At 50.9% G+C, this 22,461-nt stretch overlaps 1 protein-coding gene across 3 annotated transcripts in view; it reads right to left on the bottom strand.

The window, feature by feature from the left end:
* Rims3 (regulating synaptic membrane exocytosis 3) overlaps window positions 1-22,461 on the bottom strand; it is a 40,784-nt gene that overhangs the window by 6,965 nt on the left and 11,358 nt on the right. For 2 of the 3 annotated variants that reach the window (XM_052177238.1, XM_052177239.1), the window contains exons 2-6: window positions 11,262-11,509; window positions 6,180-6,321; window positions 2,401-2,510; window positions 455-556; window positions 56-195 (exon numbers count right to left, since the gene is read on the bottom strand). In XM_052177238.1, the coding sequence (XP_052033198.1) occupies window positions 56-195; window positions 455-556; window positions 2,401-2,510; window positions 6,180-6,321; window positions 11,262-11,478 (711 nt within the window). In that variant the 5' untranslated portion in view covers window positions 11,479-11,509. Of the gene's footprint in view, window positions 1-55; window positions 196-454; window positions 557-2,400; window positions 2,511-6,179; window positions 6,322-11,261; window positions 11,510-16,355; window positions 16,540-22,461 lie in introns of all 3 variants that reach the window. The other variant, XM_052177237.1, reaches the window with a different exon arrangement.

Genomic DNA, 22,461 nt, shown 5'->3' with positions numbered 1-22,461 from the left:
TGCACCTGGTCCAATGCTTGACCAGAACTCGAGAGTCTGCCCTGTAAACACTGACCTGCAGAACCTTGCCTTGGGGCCCCTCATCAAAGAGCAGTGCTTGCTGGAACAAGGGATCGCAAGTCTTCTTGGCCAGCTTGGTCTTTTTCTTGGCTACACAAGCCCCGTTCTCCAGCAGGTAAGCCTTGATATAGGTGGCTGAAAATGAAGGAGTGTGGTTGGGAGAGGCGCCGTAGCCTACCCAGTCTCCACCCTGGTGGTCCTGGCAGGGAGTGGGTGGAGCTGCCCAGTGAACCCGGCAGACAAAGAGACGGCCAGACATTGTGTCTCCCTGGCCCGCTCCTGACCCATCTTGCTCTCCAGCCTTCCACTGCTTTAGGTTACTGGTGAGGACTGCCTCGTACGCCATCCCTGCCTCAGCCTTCCTTCCTCAGGTCTCTCAGCTGCTGGGCCTCACCTGGGAGGGATTTGGAGCCTGGTTTGGGCGTCAGGCCCCGAGCTTCAATCACCTCTACCTCTAGCTGGCCGCTCCGGTCCACCATGGCAATGTGCACGTCTCCTGCAAGGAAAAGAAGTGGACGGTCAGGTGAGGTCAGACGGGGCTGGCCGGCAGGACGCAGCAGAAAACATCAATCTGCAGGGGATGCTGTGGTGTTCCCGGGAAGAGAATACCGTAGAGCAAACTGCACGTGTTGAAACGGTTCTCAGGAGGGCACTTCAAAGGGACTGAGGAACGCTGTGATAGTCTGTGGGGAAACGACCTTCAAGAGCACATGCTTGAGTTCTAACTAATGGCTGCCAAACTCTCCCCTGTGCACAGTAGACAAGGGGCTTCTGCTTCTCTACACGGGACAGGCAAGTCTGGGGGACGGGGCATATGAGGCAGCCCCCAGCCAGTCTCTTCAGTGTAAGGCAGACAGCACATCTTTGACCCTGGGCAATGCGAGCTGGGCAGGCCTACACCCCCTGCATGATGAGAGCTCACAACTCACTCCATAAGAAGGAAAGGCCTCCGTCATGCTGACCTCGACTGTGCTCACCGGGGCTGAGCAGAGTTCAGATTATACAGCAGTGTTTGGAACTCCCTTCAGGGAGGTGTTGGATTATAAACCTGATCTGAGTCCCCCTCCCTTCAATTCAATGGGTGGGACTTTGAGTTTCATCAACCGTCATGTTATTATTGTACTTGCATACTTTTGGGGGCAGGAATTCACCACAGTCAGAAATGTGTCCTTCTCACCTGACCTTGGCAAGAAGACCAAAGGGTTCTTTCTCATGCCTAACCAGGAATGTAAACTTGTTTTTCCTGGTCCTCGACACAAGGGGGCACCACACACAAAGTATTCTAGGTTCTAATGGGTTCATTATATGGAAGTGGCTGCCACTTCTCACAGTATAGGGAAGGGCCTGAGATATTGAGCAAAAGCTTGGAATTAAGCAAGTCTGATCCCCAGGGCTGGAAGGGAGTTGAGCCTGACTCCCTGAGAGCCCTCTGGACCCCTCTTTCAAGGAGGAAAGGAGAGGGCTGGAGAGATGGCTCAGCGGTTAAGAGCACTGACTGCTCTTCTGAAGGTTCTGAGTTCAAATCCCAGCAACCACATGGTGGCTCATAACCATCCATAATGAGATCTGACTCCCTCTTCTGGGGTGTCTGAGTATAGCTACAGTGTACTTACATATAATAAATAAATAAATAAATAAATAAATAAATAAATAAATAAATAAATCTTAAAAAAAAAAAAAGGAGGAAAGGAGAGCACCACAGAGAAGCCTGGCATAGAACCCTAGCTCCGAGGGTCAAAGGGCAAGGACCATCAGGATGGGGCTGAGTAGAGACATCTGGATCAGGTAAAGCTCAGGTCAGACTAATGGGAAAGCCTGCCTGGCCAGGACCCGAAAGCACAAGGATGGGGGAAGCTTTGAAAGCTGCTAGAGGACCCAGTGTGGGCTTTGAGCACTTCCTAGCTGCCAGGAAGAGATGAGAAAATTACTAAAGGTCCCTAGGTGCCAGGCGCTGACAGGAGGAACCAGTCCAATTAGCCATGGTTCCTAAGGAGCGCATTAAAATGCTTTACAGAAATTATCTAGCAGGAGTGCGGCAAGAAGGGTGGTGGATTGCAGAACTGAAGCAGGAATTACTGATTCCATCTTCCAGATGAGGAAATGTAGGGAAATCAACATGGGCCAACACTGTGACACTGTTCACACAGCAGGAGTGGGTGACTGCACTAAGGGAGGGGACAGTCTGGAAAAGCTGCTTCTAGAAAAGGTAGCGGTCCTTCCTGGCACCTGAGGAAGAGGAAGACACCTACTGCTGCTTCTGCTGCGGCTGCTGCCTCAGCTCTACCATACACTGGGCCCCTCCCTGCCCCCACGAACCTGCCTTTCTTCAGCAAGACTTACCCATGGGAGGTGTGGCCAGTGTCTGACGCCCCACAATCTGGGCTGGTCCCAGGCCATCCAGAAAGTCACTGAACTGGCTTTCAGCTCCAAGCCGTGTGGGGAAAATAAACCTGCAGAGGGACACAGGGCATGTGAGGTCGCAGGTGGGCTGGGCTGGGGTGGGGCAGATGCAGAGGCCTTCCACCTAGGGTCTGTTTCTCCTCTCTACAGTGCAACTATACTATTCTAAGTGGGAGTGAACATTTGTCATTTCTGCACATTGAAGAAAAAAAATACTTCAGGCTATGCATTTCAGACAGTCCCACTGTGTACTGGCTGACCTAGAATTCACTGTGAAGCCCAGGCTGGCCTCAGCCTCATGACTATCCTCCTGCCTTATCCTCTCAAGTGCTTAGGTGACAAGTAGGTATCACAACGTCTGGCTTGGAAAAAGATACTTTGGTATCATTAAAGATGATGATGAAGATATTTAAGGCATTTGAATCCTTAAGCCTCAGTTTTGTTTGTTGAGACAAGTTCTTGTGCACCCCTCAGCCTCAGATGTAGCCAAGAACGATCTTGACTTCCCAGTTGCCTTCCTGCTGACCTCGGGGATTATAGGCATGTACCGCTATGTTCAGCTTAGGTAGTGCTAGGGACAGACCCCATCTGCATGCGTGCAAGACGGACATGCCACACCAACTGAGCTGCAGCCCAGCCCAAGCCCCAGAGCTCTGAAGTGAGCCTTAGAAGGCAGGGCTTGCTGGATGCACGCGTCCTCACGAAAGCAATGCTAGTGCCAAGGATGAGAGACTCTGGAATGAGTTCCAAGAACTGAGGTTTGTTTTGTTTTTTAAACCAGAAACTTAAAATCCAAGTCAATAAGGTGAGATGGTGTTCAAAACGGGAGTGGAGACCAAAATAACCCAATGACAGGGCTGAGGTGAATGGCAGGTGATTGTGGGTGGTCTAAGACTGGAGAGGAGGGGCCGGAAATAGTAACAAGAAAAACTGACAGTGATTGGAAGCTGGCCAGCTGCCTGCAGTGCACTGAGTGGCCAGCGCCTCCTAGCATTAATCCTTACAACCGGTCCAAGATGGAAGAGTCTGGCCTTGTCCACAACAGAGATGACAGCGCTTACTCTGTCTGGGGAAGGACTGGGGCAGCTGGCACAGGGAAAAGTTCTGGACACTTGAGATAACAAATAGCCAGAGATTTTTGCTTCTATTCTGTTGCTGCTGTCACTGCCTCCTCAGGCCTTGGGGTTCTGGGTATGGCCAACAGGACAGCCTCCTTAGGGGCCACAGTGAACTAGAACATGCCACGAAAGGATCTTCAGAAAAGAATGCCCATTGGACAGTTTGGAGTGGAGGCTCCACTGGTCACTGATAGGCAGGGAACATTAGGATTATGGAGGGCTGGAGAGATGGTTTAGCGGTTAAGAGCTCTTCTGAAGGTCCTGAGTTCAATTCCCAGCAACCACATGGTGGCTCACAACTATCCATAATGAAATCTAATGCTCTCTTCTGGAGTTCTGAAGACAGCTACAGTGTACTTACATATAATAAATAAATCTTTAAAAAAAAAAAAGGATTGTGGGACAGAACCTGTATTTCTCCTACAAGGCTTATCTTCCACCCCTGGGAAGAGGCTTCAAGGCATTCATTAGCCATGATCAACAACAGCCAGTGTCACTCTTTTTGTGGACGGGGGTAGGTACACATGGACTGTGTGTGTGTGTGCGCGCGCGTGCACACACGCGACATAGGTCATCACTGGGTGTCTTTCTCACTTTCCACTTTAGTTTTTTAGATAGACTCTCCCACTGAACCTCGAGTTTGTAGATTTGGAGAGACTGGCTATTAGCAGGTCCCAGGAATCCTTGTCTCTGTCTCCCAATAGTGGGGTTATAAGCATGTGAACAATTATATTCGGCCTTTTTACATGGGTTCTGGGGACCCACACTCAGCTTGTACAGAAAACACTTTACTGACTGAACCACCTCTCCGACCCTCCCATTTTTGGTCTTTGTCCTCCCCTCTCTACCCACTCTTTTTTTTTTTTTTTTTTTTTTTTATTCACACAATGTCTTTCATAGCCCAGGCTGTTTTGGAACTCACTATGTAGTTAAGTCTCTGACCTTACACTCTTGGTCCTGCCTCTACCTCTCAAGTGCTGGGTTTACATGTGTGTACCACCATGCCCAGTCTTTGTGTTACATTCTCATGACAGTGAGACCTCAGAAGAAATGAAGAGATGTAGACTCAGAATCTCAGAACTGAGGTGGTGCTGGTGCACTGTATCCTGGTGGTAGGAGTATACAGTGTGACTGAATAAAGGCTACGGAGTCAAATGGCCATAAACAATGACTTGGGCACCACTTAAGAACTATGACTGTGGTAAAGAGCCGCTGCCATTCGGGGACCTGTTTCTTCTCTTGTACATGGAGACACGGGTGTGCTACACACTCACTAAGGGCGAGGAGTGCAAGTGTTAAACGATCATATCATAGCACATGGCTTCCAAGAGGGAGCCACTAGCCTGGGGTGTCCATCTCACTCTGTACAAGGTCTGACGTACAAATACTAATGGCTGCTTATTTGCAGTGAGAAGGTACGGTTGGCCATCTGTCTCCAAAGGTTCTGCATCTGTGATTCAATAACCACAGACTGAGACTATGGAGGAAAACGTTGTCTGTGCTGCGCACATACAGATTGTTTTTTCTTATTCCTTAAACAGTACAGTCTAGGCTTGGAATTGCGGTGGACACCTATAATTCCAGTCAATGCTCAGGGTGCAGAGGCAAGAGGATTCTGAATTCTGAATTCAAGACCAGCCTGACCTATATAGTGAAGCCTGTCTAACGAGCATCTCTATTGCATTTAAGCTGACACTGAGGATTACAAGTGATCTAGGGAGGATCTAGTATATACTGGAGGATGTGTACAGGTTGTATGCAAACATATCAGTGTATTTAAAGGATTCAAGAAGCTGTGGGTTTTGGATCTGTGGGAGGTCTTGGAGCCAATCCCACAGGGATGCCAAAGGCTGTGTACAGTAGAGAGAGACAATAACTGCATATTAAATAAGCCACAGGATCCTGAGACTGAAAATTATAGGGGCCTGATGAAACAGAAAATCTACAAAGTCCAATTTAGAACAGATCTGTGGAGTGTCTGTCTAAGCAGTGGCTTTCAAATGCTTACTGCAACTCACATGCAAAAAAACAAACAAAAAAACAACAAAACAAAACCAAAAACCAACCAAACAAAAGCCAAGACTGCTAAGACCCCAGGCCATCTCGGACCTACCTGCACCCTGGATAAAGAACTCAGGTTCTCCAGGTGAGCCACCCTGGCTACACAGGCTACACCTGCAGTATCTATTTCTTTCTCTAGTGCTGCTTTTGACCCACTACAGTAATTTTACTTCTTGCCTATGAGTCACAAGGTATGATGTGACAGTCTTTAAAACATGGATCTAGTCCAATTTTTCCCTAATCTCCAGGCAAGGTGATTTATAAAGATTTCACACAAGTAAGCCATGAAAATGGGTTTAGGCTTAGAAGGAATTTAGGGTCACAGTTTCCTTTCTGTCCATTTCCTCTGGATCAGGGTGTAGGGTGGGGGATGGGAAGCAGGAGCCCCAAGTTCCTTGAAATAAAAAAACAAAAAATGTGCCCCAGGGCCTCTGAGGAGACCTGGAACCCAGGGACCTGATATCTAGGAGGGGACAGGGAATCTGGGTGGGGAGGGATGCAGATGTTTCGGCTGGAAAGCAGGTCTGCAGGTGCACGCACGTGCCCTCGGAGCTGGTGCTGTTGGTGCTCCCGTCGGTAGACTCCCGGCTGCCCTGGCGGGTTACACGGCTTCGCATCTCCACAGCAATGCCAGTCTCTGTGCTCCGTCGAACGTTGCTGCGAAGCTTCTTAGTGGCCCCTTCTGGGGTCCCCATCCCAAGGAGAGAGAGAGGAAAAGTCAAAACATTGCCCAGGCTTCTCAAGAGTGCTACCAAAGAGATCCTCTGAACAGAGGTGAGGGGGGTCTGACAAGGCTGGGACACCACTGAGCTGACCCCAAAGCTGCACGGGGACATGCTGTGTGCCCCAAAAGAAATTCAATTGGAAATAAAGAGTCCTGTAGTCTTGGGGCCTTCACCATCCACTAGGCTCCGCCCCTCTACCTTCCTATTCTGTTTTATCCTAAATACCAAAACATAAGAGCTGCTTCTTCCTCTCACTTCTGGGAAGCTTGTCTGTTCCAGGATTTCCAGATTTACTTTCCCTCTTCTAGATATCGTACCAGACCCCAAACCCCTCTCTGCTGCTCCACTAGAAGTCTGGCCATTTGAAACTTGTCTTCTCAAGGTAAGTCTGAAGTGGGGAGCATCACGAATGTCAGGTCAGAGTGGCGTAGCTAGCTTGACCAGGACTGATGTTGGGTTGAGAAGGTCCATAGAAACCTAGAAACCCCCACACCCTGACTCGGTAGCTTCTATTCAGGGGCCCCAGCCCCCTCCTCAGCCTGGCAGGAAACACAGGGCACTTTTCCTCTCTGAGTAGCACACCAGCCTGCCTGGGTTTCCATGGCAACCTCCTTAGTATTGCAGTGTGGTCCCTCTAGACAGCTTTCCTCCTGGGCGGGGGTGGGGTTGGGGTTGGGGGAAGACAGGCTGGGGTTTTGCAGGGACTCCCCTGCTAAAGCTTGATTGCTGAGCAACTTGATGGGGAGGGAAGTGGTCTCAGATAGGGAGGGACGGACCGGAGGGGCCATCTGCTGCCACCAGTTACAGGCCCAAGAACTGTTAGTGCAGTGGTCAGCCAGAGTGCCTAGGGCAGAGCAGCAGTGCCCGGAAGGCAGCCAATGGTGGGCTGTGGAGGGACTGTTCATGTCCTCAGCTTAGGAAAGGGAGGCCTCCATTTCTCCCACTTTGCCCCATTTACCCTTCAGGAAGTCCCCACTGAATGGGAGAAGGCCGAGGGGGCAGATGCTAGCAGACAGGATAGTGAAAGCGAGGCAAAGAGAACAGGGGCCGTGTGCGGAGGAATATGGCTTCTAAACTCAGTGCAGCCTACCTACTCTAGATCGCTAGAATAGTCAACACATCCAGAAATTATTGTCCACACATGTGTAAATACATACACACACACTGACACACCCAGTCATTTTATCTGACATATTTCTGTTACACACGCATAAGACAGACACACAGGAGTGCTGACTATCATATATGTGAATATAACAACCTCATGTGTCTGTATACAGGCCCCCAGGTCTTGCATGGACACAGTGTGCACGTCAGCAGGTTGTATATATGTAATCTTTAATATCTAGACCCAAGTCCATCTACTCACCACACACAACCATGTCCACTTAACCATGCCACGGGACCTACCATGGGACTCTCTCTGTCCCTGACTCCTAAGTGCTGAATCCCCTCTAACTCGGAAAACAGATGGCTGTGGGGGCTGAAAGTCACCCTGCCTCCCCCTCACATCCTCACCCCCTCAACACACGCTCTTTCGGAGCCTGGGAAAGCGCTGACCCATTTGGAAGTGAAATTACCTTCTTAGATAAGACTTGCTTAACCCAGTGTGAGCAGCCACGGGCGGGGGACTCCTGAAGGGTCCGAGCTAAGAACTTCTCTAGGCCCCTCCTTCACTTCATTAATGAGGAGTCTGGGCTCTGATGCCAAAGAGCTGGGGCTAGCCGGGAGGGAGGCCCTCAGCCTGCCCGCCTGCTGACACGCCACCCCCTCTCCTTTCCCAAGGCTTCCTCTCTTGGAAGTATGACTCAGCAGAGATTAAACTCCTGCTTCTGCAGTTCGAGGGGGAAAGGTCTTGCAAACTCGGAGAGAAATCCTCCCACTGGCTCTGGTCCTGTTCAGCCTAGGGCCCTGCTGAACCAGGGAGTTAACTGTGGTGCTTCCCTCTAGAAACCAGGACCAAATGGTTGCAATAATTCAGTGTTCCCTGGTGAAAGCTTCCAGGAGCCATTCTCTCTGTGCCATCACGTACAAAAAGGCAGTAGCCAGCCGCAGCCAGCTGTGGTCTGCAGTTATACTCTGGCATCTTCCAGAAGTCCCAAGTCCCCCAACTCAGACAGCTCAGGAAGGAAGGGCTCTGTCCTTGGTACTGGTCATTTAGAAGGAGGTTGCTTCAGCCCAGCATGACCCAGTGTGGGTCTAGGATCCCAAAACTCCTCACCCTTCATTGCTCTCACAATTCTGAGAACTGACAGAGAGGGCATTGTTAGCTCCACTTTTCTTAAGAGGAAACAGCCCTGACTGAAAAGTGACTTTACAGCAGTTCCACCGAGAGCTGTGGAGCCAGAACTAGCCCTCTAAAGCCCAGGGTGAGATTTCAGAGGTCTGCATTAGAAAAGCAGAGTGGTCGACTAAAAGAGGGCAGACAGGCAGGACCTGAGAGGCTGGTGCTACAGGCTAGACATGACACGACATGAACTTGGGCAAAGGGACAAAGAGGATCAGACAGGGCTACAGCCAGCATAGGCTACTCACGAACTGGGAGGGTGGGGTTCTTGTAAGAGAGGATCCAGAGCCCCAAAGGCTAGGCCTAGGCAAAGATCTCCTCCTAACTCCTCACAGCCGAGTTCAATGGGGAATCAAGCCATTCTATTTGGGGCAACAGGGGTGCCCTTCTGGGATCTTTGCCTAGAGCATCAATCCCTGGGTCACTACCCATGGTGGGGTGACCATGTGCTTGTCTGACTCTCCCACCCAGGAGGGTGTTCTGAGCTGAGGCGCTGGCATACTCAAAGCCTGTATATGCATTCGTGCATGTGCATGAATGTGTGTACACACACACACGGGGGGAGAGAGAGAGAGAGAGAGAGAGAGAGAGAGAGAGAGAGAGAGAGAGAGAGAGAGAGAGAGAGAATAAAAATAAACCTTTAAAGTATCAACACTTTGCTGAGTGTCTCCCACGTGCCAGTCACAAGAGGCTGTGTACCTTGCACATCTATCTTCCTCCCTGGTTCAGCAGGGCCCTAGGCTGAACAGGAGTGAAACTAGTGGGAGAATTTCTCTCTGAGTTTGCAAGATCTTTCCCCCTCGGACTGAATAGCTCCATAAAGCATATATTAACGTCTTCAACAAACAGCAGGCTCAGAGAGGTGAAACAGCTTGCCTGAACTGTCCATCTAGTAAATGATGGGGTGTGGCCACAAAGGCCAGCCTGAGGTCATTCCCCAGGGAAGTGCCTTCTCCTCAGGCTCTGGAAGTCTCATAGATAAGTAAGTCCATCAGACTGGATGACCCCAAGGGCCCTTCCTGCTACGACACTCAGTGATTAGATGATACACAGGGGCCTGCACTTGGAAGCGCAGCTGGCCAATTCCCCTGGCCCCAGACCCTGAGCCCTCAGCTGTGCCCTTACATACCACAAAGACAAGGTATCCAGAGGCTCTGTCATCATTGTCTCTCCCTAAGACAGAAGGTCTTCCTGGCATCTGCTCTCACCCCAGCCTGCGGCTGTCTGAAGCCACAGCAGAGCTCTGCAATGACTCCCAGTGACTCACGCCAGCCCCTCCTTGGCCTTAGAGACTGTCTCTCCCAATCATTTTGCATATGAGACATTTTTGAGCCTGAAGCTAGATTCCTGTGCTTACACCACCAGACACAGACCTCTGGGATCTAATACCTCCATCATCTTCTCATTTTAATCCTCAGCTTAGTTTCATCCCAGCCCCCCATGTTCCAGTCCAGCTCCCTACCTCCCTGCTCCCTATTCTCAAGCCCATACTGCCCAGCCAAAGGCACAAATAACTCCTATACCCCTTCTTATCCAGCCTTTCCCTGAGCAGAAACCACAAGAGATCCTGAGCACTGGAAAAGACCATCCCCTGTGTTCCTGAAGATGGCTTGTAAAAATCTATTTTAAGGCCTGGAAAAGCACCCCCAAATACCAGCCCCAATGGAGCCTCTTGGTGAGCACCCTCCCTGGATGCTCCAACATTCTCCCCTTCCCCACCCCCGTCCAGCTGCCTACTTGAAGGGTTTTGGGGGAAGTTGTTACTCTGAGCAAAATAAACTGGAAGAGATTTAACACAAAGCCAGCTGGTATCTGGACCGGAGCCACAAACTGAGGGGTCTGGGTTGAGAGAGCTGGCTCCTCTGGGATGTGGGGACCACATGTGGCTGTGTGAGACAAGGTGGGTGTCCCCAAGTCTGAACACAACTGGAATTCTACAGCCAGCCGTCTGAGAATGTATGCCGTGTATATGAGGATGTGTCAGCTAAGGCATGTGCGGCTTTGTGAGGCACAGGTACATACATCCAAGTGTCTGTTCAGACAACCATTTTAGAGTTTACTGTGACCATGGACAGTGTAATGAAAGCAACCGGTCCATGCTTTCCTGGCCGTGACAGAGGCGTGCCTGAGCAAAGGAACACTTTGGGTATGTCACTGCACGAGCCATGTACTTGTCTCTGTCTCATGTGACTTTGCAACACCTATGCATGACTATGCAACTGGATTTGTGGGGCTATTTGTCCTTAGGGGACTGAGAAATGACAAATAGGTTCATGAGGCTGTGCGTCTATAGACGCATGGGGCCCCTTAGCACGGATGCTTCCTATAAATGTACATGTTGGTGCGTGGAGGCGACAGCATGTAAAGATCAGGAGCCGGGAAGGACAACTGGGGCTGACTCCAGACTCCACCACCGTGCGCCGTGCAGTCTGGAGTACCTGCCTTTTCCTCTCTGAGCTGTTACTGCCTGCTAGAGAGAACCACAGCAGATCACACCCCGGCCCATCAGCACCCGCAGAGTGTGCACCTCCTCTTAGTCTCTGGAGACTCAACAACAGTACATCATCCCCCGCCCCGTTTCCCCCATTTCTTTGTGCCCACACCCCTCACCAGGCTGGGGGAGCTGTAGTGTGCTTTTGCTCCACTGGGTCAAGCCAACGATAGCCACCATCTTGGCACCCAGGCTGCTGCGCCGTTTCTTGGCTGTGGTGGTCCCGGCCCCACCTCCGGCTTGCTGGGATCCACAGATCTCACCGCTGATGCTGGAGCTCCTTACTACATTCCTGGAGGCCCCAGCCGAGGCTGGACCAGGCTCCCCGTTAAACATGGTCCCCAGGATGACAGGGCTTCAGGCAATTCTGAAGGTGGGTGAGAGAAAAAGGGATTCCACATCAGACCCCTGTGACTCTCCTGCAACCCCACTGCCTCCTAGCTGTGGGAGTCTGGGTCATTAGTTGGCCGCTCTGAGGTGGTAAGGATGAAATGAATGAATCTCCAATTGACTCAATGAGGGCAGAATCACTTGTCTAGTGTATGAGGCCTGGGATGTGACACCCTGCCCGCAGCATTGCCACAGTCAAAACCAAGGCCAGCAACCTGGCTTTGTGCGTACAGTGCTTGCAGAACTCAGTTCTGCCCCTGGAACTTACATGGTCCTAGGGAATCTCAACTTCCAAATGCTGACCTTTAATCTTCCTACACTAACTATGCCACAGGCACACTACCACCCACTTTGAAGAAACGTGTAATTTAGGGCTGGAGAGATGGCTCAGCGGTTAAGAGCACTGACTGCTCTTCCAAAGGCCCTAAGTTCAATTCCCAGCAACCACATGGTGGCTCACAACCATCTGTAATGGGATCCTATGCCCTTTTCTAGTGTGTCTGAAGACAGCAACAGTGTACTCATATGCATAAAATAAACAAATCTTTAAAAAAAGTTTCAGTAAATCCCTCTGCAAAATAATAATAACAATAATAATAATAATATTAAAGCCCTTCTACTCCTCAGGGTAGCCGTAAGGAGTATCTGCAAAATGCAGAGAACAGTGCCATGGCAGGTTGCTCTCCTAACAAGTGACAAGGACGAGAACAAGGACAAAAGTTTATGCAGTCTGAGGAACAGCTTCTCCTTCCGAAAGGTGCTGGCCCAAAAAAGTCTAAAGTGGAGTCAAAAATCACAGTTCCCTATACCACAGAGAGGCCTGGCTGTCAGCATTTACCCCAGCTCCGTTTTGTGCTCTTAAAATACACTTTTACATTTCGCACCGTAAATACAATTTTAAGCCCTGGTATTTTTCATCTCACATCATCTCGTAAGCATTTCCCAATGTCATTAACACTTTGTATAAATGTTTCAATGGCACCGTAATCGTCCCTTGTACAGACGGCACATAATTGACTTAAATATTTCAATGCTGTTTCCTCTTGAATCTGATCCAAATGTCTCTTTCCTCTCTTTTAAATAAAGACTGAAGCCAGGCGTGGTGCTTCACGCCTGTGACTCCGGCGCTGGAGAGGAGGAGGCAGGAGAATCGGGTCATCTGACTCACTACATGAGACCTCGACTCAAGCAAAACAAGCAAAGGCTGAGATGAATGTCTTTCTACGCAGGCTCTGCTGATTGCCTTGGGAATGGACTGACTGGCGGTGATGGATTGTGAACACCCAACCCTCTCCCTGCTGGCAGACAATGGTTTGGGCCAAGTGCTACCCTGCCTGTTGCTTCGGAGACAGAGACTGATTAGTTTAAGGCCTCTGCTTTCTCCTCAGCAAGTCATTTGTTCGGGAGTAGACATCTGACCATTGCTAAAACAATTTACCTTAGGATTGGTAGAGCCCTGCCTCCTCCCAACCTATACCCCTCCCACCTCAGCACAGCCGTGGGCAGAAGCCTGTGCTGCTGAGGACCACAGCACACAGCATATTAGGTCATACCTGGAGCCTGCTGTTCTCTGGTACTCAGCTCAGAAAGAATGTGTTTTCTCTTGTTTAAGCCAGTTTGATCAGTGTTCTCCATTATATCCAAAAGCATTCTGCCTGATATTAGGGCTTTAAAAAAAATTCTTGGACTATATTGCCAAATCCCTTTCCAAAGTATAAAAATTTACTGTCCTCATTAACTGCATTCAACAAATGTTTAATTTCCTAAAATTCCAAGGCCAAGGCTGAGTGCCAGGGATACAGCACTGAGCCAGGCCCACTTGGTCCTGCCCTCCTAAGACCTCCAGTCCAGGAGGAGAGACAGACAGTAAATAACTAATTATACCATTAAATATTTAATGCTGGTTACGATAAGAGCCAGGGAAGAGAGGACAGAGGACTCTGAGAACACTATGGGGGAGGGGTGGCAGGCGTCATGGCTCTGGCTCACACAGAGGTGGGGTCTCTTTGTGTTTGTGTGAGGAAGCCAGAGACTGGCATCCAGTCTCAGCCTCAGTCCTTCTCTACCTTATTTTGTAACACAGGGTCTCTTACTGTACGTGCGTGGGGTTCAGTAATTTGGCTAGACCATCTGGGGAGCTGAACTCAGGCCCTCATATTTGCATAGCAAGTCCTTTACCTACTTAACCATCTATCCAGCCCTAGAAGTGGGGTCTCCAGCTACCACTGGCTCTGTGACGTGGCTGTTAAGTCCAAGGCCACATTAGCTGGCTGTGCTCAGGCACAGTAAGAAAGCCACCTCTTTGTTCTTGAACCATCTCACTTCTATCTTGGCATCCAGTCTTCCTGGGCTGGCTGTGCATCCCAGGGGTCAGGACATTTTGAGAGACTCTGAATTTTCAAAAGGATGTAGAAGAAGAAGGGAAGTGACGCTGGAATGGGGAGGGGGCTCCTGGCTGCTGAAGAAGACTGTCCCCACACCACTGTGACAGTACTGATCCTTCTGTCACATGGCTCCTGCCAGCCCAGCCAGTGAATTATGGCTGAAGATAAGCAGTGAGCCAAGGCCTCCTTCTGCCATCTTTGGGGCTGTGGTGAGTGCTTTCCTCGGTGGTGCTACAGTCTGGGGTTGTATTTCTCTAACCCCCAGCAGCCTTAGAGCTAATGGAAAGTCTCTGTGGCCTGTGGTGATCTCTTCTGTTTAGTTTCCAGTTCTTGTGCCAGTCTGCATGGGTTTGGGGGTATCTGTACAGTCTTCTGGTGGAAGATGGGACAGGGCTTATCTGATGCTGTGACTCTGCCACAGCTTGAGTCTAATTTGCCACTGTAGTTGCTTTGTGAGATGCCATGTTATCTCTTCATGGCAGATGAGAGCGACCAGTTCAGAGAAGCAGAACAGCTTGCCCCACTCTGCTAGGAAGTAGCATGGCTTGGATTAGAACCTGGGTCTCCTGCATTTATAAAGAGGCCTACCTGCCCAGCAGCCCCCGCCCCTCCATCCAGACCTCATCCAAAGGCCAAGGCTCCACCCTGAGTCTCCCGGTTCTTTAAGAAAACTGCAAGGAAAGTATCTACGATGAGAAAGTCCAAGGTCTCCAAGCTGAGTGGTTAAGGGGCAGAAATCCTAGATTATATGTAGAAAAGCAGACACTTCCCTGGTGAGCCTCCAGGACACTTGACGGGTGAGAAGGGACAGAATTCCAGACCGCGCCAACCTGGGAGCTCATGTTTCCTCGTGAATAATAAATGGACTGACAAGCAGACTGACATCCAGGGCTCTACCATAAGGAGCCATGTTCTCGTCTTCGAGCATCTATCTGAAATACGGATGACTACTTAGGTGACTCTATATTGACCCTGACCTCAAGAAGGCAGGAAGAGTCAGACACAAAGTGCTAGGCCTGAGGTCATGGCACAAGTCTTACTACAGAAACCTGGGAGGGCTGGGCATCAGGATGTGGGTCAGAGGCAGCAGATTCCTCTTATACTCTTTCCTGGGTCCTGGTTTCTTCATCTTTGTGTTAAATGGAGGGTGTTCTGGGACAGTCCTGTTGTCGAGGACACTGAGTGAGAGACTGTGCTGCAGGGACGGGGCAGAACTGGGACTTGTGGGGCTGAGAAAGGAACTCAGCTGGAAGAGTGTTTGTCTAGCTGGCACTACTGTAACTCAGCACTTGAGTTGTAGAGACAAGAGGATCAGAAGTTCAAGATCATCAGTAGTTCCATGAGTTCGGACCCAGCCTGGGCTATGTCAGACTCTGCTCACAACAAGCAGCCGTGGGGGAAGATGACAGCAGTAACATGTCTCCAAGTCCCCTCTGCAGAGAGAGAAGCCAGAGACACGGGGGCCAATCACACACAGAGAAAGGTAGTCTTTGCACTGCAACCCCCTGAGTGGTCAAATCACAAGGATTTGGAAGGGAAGGCAGCAGAGCCAGGGTATAAGAGGCCCTAATAGAACCCAGAACATAGCATGTTGCATACTGATGGACACAATGATCGCGCCAAATGAACTACATCCTTTCTATGAAGGTCACAGCTAGCGTTTCCCGGCTTGTGCAGTCAGGCTCTTTCCCTGCCCAGTTCATGACACCTCAAGGTCGTGATCCTCTTGTGGGCTCCTTGAATTGCAGAGACCTCACTTGGCAGTGTTCTGCGCTGATACCCACCCACTACACAGCAGCAGAGGAGCTGGTTCCAATGGGAGATACCTGGGAGGGGCTTAGCGCTTCCGTTTCTGCCCTGGCACCTGAACCTCTACCTGGAATCTCGCTACCCTGGGGACTCCACAGTTCCTGGAGCCGCTCTCAAAGCCCCCTGCAGCCTTGATGATGTGGCTAACAAGCCAAGCAGTTTTCCTTGGCAATCAATGAAGCTCCCAAAAGCTGGAGATGAGCTTACCACTTACTTTCAGAACATGGAGGCTAGGGACCCCAACCCAGGGCGCCTGTACCATCATGCAGGAAAGGACCACAAGCAACTGAGGCTCATCCATCCTCCCCATTATCTGCCTACAGCAGATATCAGGAGTTCACCTTGTTCCCAGAGGCCTGACAGACCTCAGAAGGCCCTCAATGCTCAGGAGAGCAGCCTTGGAGCCCACAGTGGCGTGCCCTCAGTACTCCACCCTTTCAACATCAGGGAGGGAGAACGAAGCCTGGAATCTGGAATGGAAAAGGGATACAACCAAGGCCGTCCTCCAACCCTTCTTCCAAAGTCCAGATTCCCATCACCTGTCAGGAGCTCCCTCCCTCCCTCTCGCTCTCCCTCCTTCCCTCCTTTCCTCCCTCCCTCCCTCTCACATGGAAGGAAAGGAAAACTCACCAAGCTGCAGAGTCTGAGTGTGGTGCTCCCATCACAAGGGGCTGTGCTCTCTTAACAGCCCAGCCCCCCTCCGCCCCCCAGGGAATCAGCACGAAGCCTCAATTCTGCTGAGACACCAATTTTCAGAAAAGGAGGTAAAGGCAATCAGGCAGGCTTCCAGGGGGAAGAAATGTGATGACAGGGTCTGCAAGGAAACAGAATTGGGCACAAAAAAGACAGCAAGTTGAGGCCTCTGTCCCTGGGGAATTAATTCTAGCAGCAGCAGGAAGGGAAATGCAGACGCTGAAGACAGCCATGGGACACTGAGCAAACCCTTCCAACTTTCAGATTGTATTTCCTCTTCTTGTTTTGCTTTTTGTTTGTCTGTTTTGTTTTCAAGGCCTCGAACTCTGCTCCATCTGCCTTAGAGACATGGTCTCAAGCAGCCCAGGTGGCTTCCAGCTCAGTATAGTTGAGGACAGTCTTGAACTCCTGACCTTCCTGCCTCCACACCCTGAGTGTGGGATAGCAGGCAGGTGCCACCACACATTCTCTAACACAGGAAGGACCGGTGCGGGCCAGAGTGCTCAGGAGCCCAGCCCCCCCCCCCAGTCTGCTCTCCGTATATCCCCTGCACCTGTTTGTCCCTTAGACCAGTGGTCCTCAGCCTTCCAAGGCGGCAGCCCTGTAACACAGCTCCTCATGCTGCAGTGACACCACCCAGCCATAAAATTATTGTTGCTACTTCATAACTGTAACGTTGCTACTGTTATGGATCGTAATGTAAATATCTGTGTTTTTTGATGACCTTAGGCGACCCCTGTGAAAGGGCCCAGATCCTCAGCCTGAGAACGACTGCCCCAGCCAGCAGTCAAGGTGGAGGGCACCCCTAATGCTGAGAAAGCTGCCCAGAGTCCCAAGCCCTTCATGTCTTCTAGAAGAATCTGCTGGCTACCTGGACCCACCCAGCTTTTCCAGCGGACTCTGGGTCAGCTGGGCCAACAGGAGCTGATGGAAAAGGACAAAACAAACAAAAAACCAAAAAGCATGTGCTCAGGAGCGAGGCAGTGACAGCCACTCACAAGCAGGGTTAGAGCGTTTGTCTCCAGCCCCCAGCACACGGCTCCTCTTCCCTAGAGTGGGATGACCACGTGCGCTCTGCTCTAGGAGCGTTAGATAAAAGGTTACAAAACAAGATTGGTGTGTGTGTGTGTGTGCGCGTGCGTGTGCAGCCCAGCTGGGCAGTTACCTGCTTGCCGTGAAGGATGGTGCCCGGAACATGGTGAACGTGTTTCCAGAGTTAGTTCCCGCCCCCATGTGCAGCCTGTTTAGAGAGAGGCCCAGGGCGAACCCCACAACCACCTCTCTAGGTGTGTGAGTTTCATACGCACCTCTCAGTTGTGGGGGCAGGTGGCTATGTCGGGATCTATCTAGAGCCTGTGCTCCATGCTAGGTCTGCTGCCTAAGAACCCTGCCTCACACCCTGGTGGAGGGCCTGACTCCAGCCCCTCTGTCCTCTATGTAGGGAGCGGTGGGAGGGTGACAGGGTTGGTGTGTGGTGGGCTAGACAGGCGAGTCCAGAAAGCACAGGCTGCCAGGCTGGGGAGCACACCCCACCCAACCTCCTAATGTGGGCACCTCTGTATTTCCAGACAACACCCCCCCAACACACATACATACAAAGAAGGTGGGGGAGACAGGGAAAGAGATAGGGAGGGAGATAGACAGGAAGGGAGAGAAGGAGAGAGGAAGGAAGAGAGGGAGAGAGAGAGGACACACAATTTCAAATGTGATACATCATACAGACCCACAGAGCTGCTACCCACGTTTTACAGACAGAAACACACGTGTTCACCAAGGCACTCACCCACACAAAGACACACAGAAGCAGACACACAGCTATTCAGAGTCCATGTACACACCTCACATAGTCACAAGCAGTGTCTCCTCCCCTTGGCTCTGCCCAGTCAGAGGAGCAACAGCAAAGGCCCTGGCTTCCAATGGGAGGCAGGAAGGCGAGCGTGTGATAGCCCAAGCCTGGCTCCCTAGGCTGAAGCCCAGACACCAGCTTGGAGCAGGCTCTGCGTGAGCGTGAACACACACACACACACACACACACACACACACACACACACACACACACACACTCACACACACGCATTCCAACCCCCAACCCATTCTCCTGGCCCCATCTCTGCTAGACTGGACAAAGAAGCTCATCGGGGAGGTTTGTGGTAAAGAGATGGGAAGGCTGGCAGGGAGCAGCTGCTGTCACCATGGCTACCAGCTGACCCACTTCTCCTCCACCCAGACTGGCCCACCCAGCCCAGGCAATGCAGTTACAGGCAGCTTTGGGTAAGGTTGGGGCCCCCTCCCATCACACGCAGAAAAGGAACAGCTCTCTGAGGGTGTGATACAGGATGAGTGAGACCCATAGGCCTTTCTATGATGGGAGGCACCAGGCTCCAGACAGTCCCTGAAAGCAGAGCACTGAAAATACCTTCCTGAGAGATCTGTGTTTCCCCCAGCATCTGGGTCTCCTCAGCACCACCCAAGCCAGGGACACATTCTCAGTCACAGCCCTCACAGTAAGGCAGGGGGGAGTGACCACATGCCTGCCTCTGTCCCGGGGCTCAGTGTCCTCGCAGGTCCAGCAGACTTTGGCCAGAGGAGTAGGCATATGGAAAGCAAGGGCCACTGCCTGCTTCCTTCCAGGCTTAGAGCTAACATGTGCCTTCTCCCAGCCAGGGCACTCCAAAGGGCATGGCTCTGTGGACCCCTCAGAACCACAACTTGGAGTAACTCAGGCCTCCAGGATGGTCAGTCACAGAAAGACATGGTTTTCACACAGTGAATCACACCCCTTTGCTTGACCCCAGTCACCCCATATCCCTGCTCTGACTTCAGTCCCTGACTCCACCCCCCCCCATAGGTCCCACTACATCCTGGCTTCTTGTGCTATCCTGTATTAGGACCATACTAACTTCGTTTCATTCTTCACAAGTGCCACTGTGTTCCTCTGTTTACCTGGGACACTCTTCTACATCTTTCCCCTACCATCATGTTCCAAGAACTGCATGCTTGTCTGCCCCTCTGCTCTTACCTACCTGATTCTGACTCCTCCCTCAGTTCCCTCCTGAACGTCATCATTCCTAGAAATCTTCCAGGGCAAAGTCAGTCCCCTCTTGCTGCTCCCAAACTCTGTCCAGTCCTTGAATGTAATGGGTTAAAGTCCTGAGGCCCTGAACCTTGCGTGTAGCCTGGACTGAAAATGTGATCTTTGCAGATGTGATTAAAGTTAGTCTGAAAGGCGGTGGGGTGGGGTTGTCCCTACTCCAGCTTGTATGCCCTGCGGGGAGACAGCACTGAACAGAGCCAAAGGAAGAACATATATAAGTCCAGGCTGGAGTCAACAAGCCAAGGACTGCCAGTAGCCACCAGGAATCGACCTGCCAGACACCTTGATTTCTAATTCCCAACCTCCAGAGCTGTGGGAGAACAGATCCAGGTTGCTCTGAGCTGTCTTATTTGTGCTATTTTGTCTCAGCAGCACTGGGAAGTGAATGTACTGCAGTCTGTAACTTGTTCAGAGCTTGTCTTCTATACCCAGCCTCAGGCTTTGAGCTGCTTAAAAACAGGAACTGTGTTCTTCACCCTAAATCCCCAGTACCTGGCATGGGTCTGGCAACATAGCGGGGCTCTGTAAATATTTATTCAAAGAATGAATGGCAACCAAAAGTACTAAATGAATGCGGATGGTGAGAGGAGCCATGAGTCAGTCTTATTTTCTTCATGTGACATATTGTGTTTTCTAAAGCTACTACTTTAGAAACTGCATTAATGTTATAATAAAGGAAAAAAACAATAAATATTTTCCTTTCCAAAACATATGCTAAAATAACAGACATTTCCACCCATGTGTGTTCTGAGACGGGGACGAGTTCTGCTCCATGCTTGGTGACTGCTTTCTATTGATTAATCGATTCCTCCTTGGGTTGCCAGAGTACTTTCTGCAGAGTTACAGAGCTGGAGCTCAGGGGCCTGGGAGGGTGGAGACTCCAGGTAGGAAGGCTGTGCAGTCTTCTTAGCCATCTCCACTGTCCACTCCTCCACCACGGACTGTGGAACCTAGCCAACATGGCAGCCATCAGCTGATGGTGCTAAACTTGGCATCTGAGATTATCCTCCCATATCCTGGCACTAGGCCAAGCACCAATACAGACAGTATAATCAATGATCACACCAACCAGTGCTTCTCAGACTCAGACGTGGACACAAATCACCTGGGGATCGTGCTGAAATGCAATTCCGGCTCTAGGGCTCACAGGTGGAGCCTGGAATTCTGTATTTTTCACCAGCTTGCTACTGGCCTCTGGACCATGGTCTCAGGACTCATGGACCTGAGATGCCAAGGGAAAACAAGAAAACAAGAAAAAAAGCAAAAGAAAGAGCACTGTAGAACGGGGAGAACCAGAGACAGCATCAGGAAGAAGTATGGAGTAGAGCACAGCAGAGCAGAAGACGGGAGGAATGGGAAGACAGAGGCCACTGTACAGGAAACCGGTGGGAACCACTGGGAAAGGCCACAGAGCAGGCACGTTCAGAGGCCCAAAAGCAGAGCATAGCAGAGGAGAAGGTAAATGCAACGAGGAAGAGGGGCCAGGAATGAGTGCTTACAAGCAGTCAACGAGGGGCCTGACTGCGGAGCTAAGAAGCAAGTCTTTTAATCCCGTAGGAGTGAAATCTAACAAGATTTAAGCACCATGCTTTCCAGAGATCAATCTGGCACTGCGTGAAGAATCAGAAACAAGCCGATCGAGGGAACAGCTGCTCCTACAGGCTGGAAGGACTGCACTGCTGCCCTGCACGGGGGAAGAGGGAAGGGTAGGCAGGAGTGGGGACGGGGTGCGGGAGACACTAGAGGGAGTAAAGGGACACATTTTGGAAAAGGGAGTAAATGGGTCCACGAGGTGGAGACATACGGCACTATCTGCAGAGCCCGAGGTCCCTGAGGACAAAACTGGCCAAACGGGAAAATGGGTCACAAGGAGCCTAAGCCAGCTCTGCAGTCTATGGGTCCAGGAGACTACTGGGCAGGAAGCAGCTCCACTGAGCTCAGGGGACCTACGTGAGTGGGCAGGAACGGGTGTGCTCCCGGAGAGGAAGGGGGGTCAGAAATGGAGTGGGGTGCTCAGAAGAGAGTATAGGAGAGGACAGGGTGAGAGGTGTGACCACAGTGAAAGGTGTGAGGCGATCCACAGAGGGACAATGGGTGCGGTGGCTCAGGCCTGCAGTTCCCACATGTGGGGGCCTGAAGTGTAGGGAATCCCAGGAGTTCAGGGTAGTCTGTGCTGCAGAGTGAGTCCTCGTCTCTCTTTTGCTGTTGTTTGGTTGGTTTTTATTTTTTTATTTTTGTTTTGAGACAGGATTTCTCTGTGTATCCCTGGCTGTCCTGGAACTTGATTTGTGTACCAGGCTGGCCTAGAACTCAGAGATCTGACTGCCTCTGCCTCCAGAATGCTGGGATTAAAGGCATTTTTAAAAAAGGTAAATTCAGAGATGATGCCTTGAGAATTCAGACGGACAATCCCATACCACCTCACTGTAGAAACCACAGAGAGGTCTGCCTCAGAAGCAGAAGCAGCCAAAGGGGACACGAACTGATGAACTGACTGGATGGATAGGATCCTGCTATACAGACAAGGCTGGCCTTGCAACCTTTTGACCCAAACCTCTAGGATTACAGTTGGGTACCACCATATCCGACAGGAAAGGTAGACTTTGAATTGACAGGGAAGGGTCTGATACCCTGGGGAAGGCCTGGGCCACAATAGGATCCCAGGGGCCATGGGGTTCCCAAACACTTGGTCCATCTCAGCCCAGCACTGAAGGGACAATTTCTGTACCTCCAGGCACATGTAATATATGCCTACACGGCCACAGAACTCCCAGACAGACAGAGGTTCAGGGGAACAGGTGTTTGGCTCAGTCTCCAGCAGGTAAGCACATCATTTATTGCTCACCAGGACCCCTGTGAGAATAGACAGGGCTGCTACTAACAGTCTATACACATATAGATATGTGTAAACTAGGACTAACCCAGGGCAAACATCCTGAAAGAAACCTG

The sequence above is a fragment of the Apodemus sylvaticus genome, chromosome 3 (genome assembly GCF_947179515.1).
Source record: "Apodemus sylvaticus chromosome 3, mApoSyl1.1, whole genome shotgun sequence".
NCBI classification, from domain to species: Eukaryota; Metazoa; Chordata; class Mammalia; order Rodentia; family Muridae; genus Apodemus; species Apodemus sylvaticus.
This window is presented reverse-complemented; position numbering and strand designations above follow the sequence as displayed.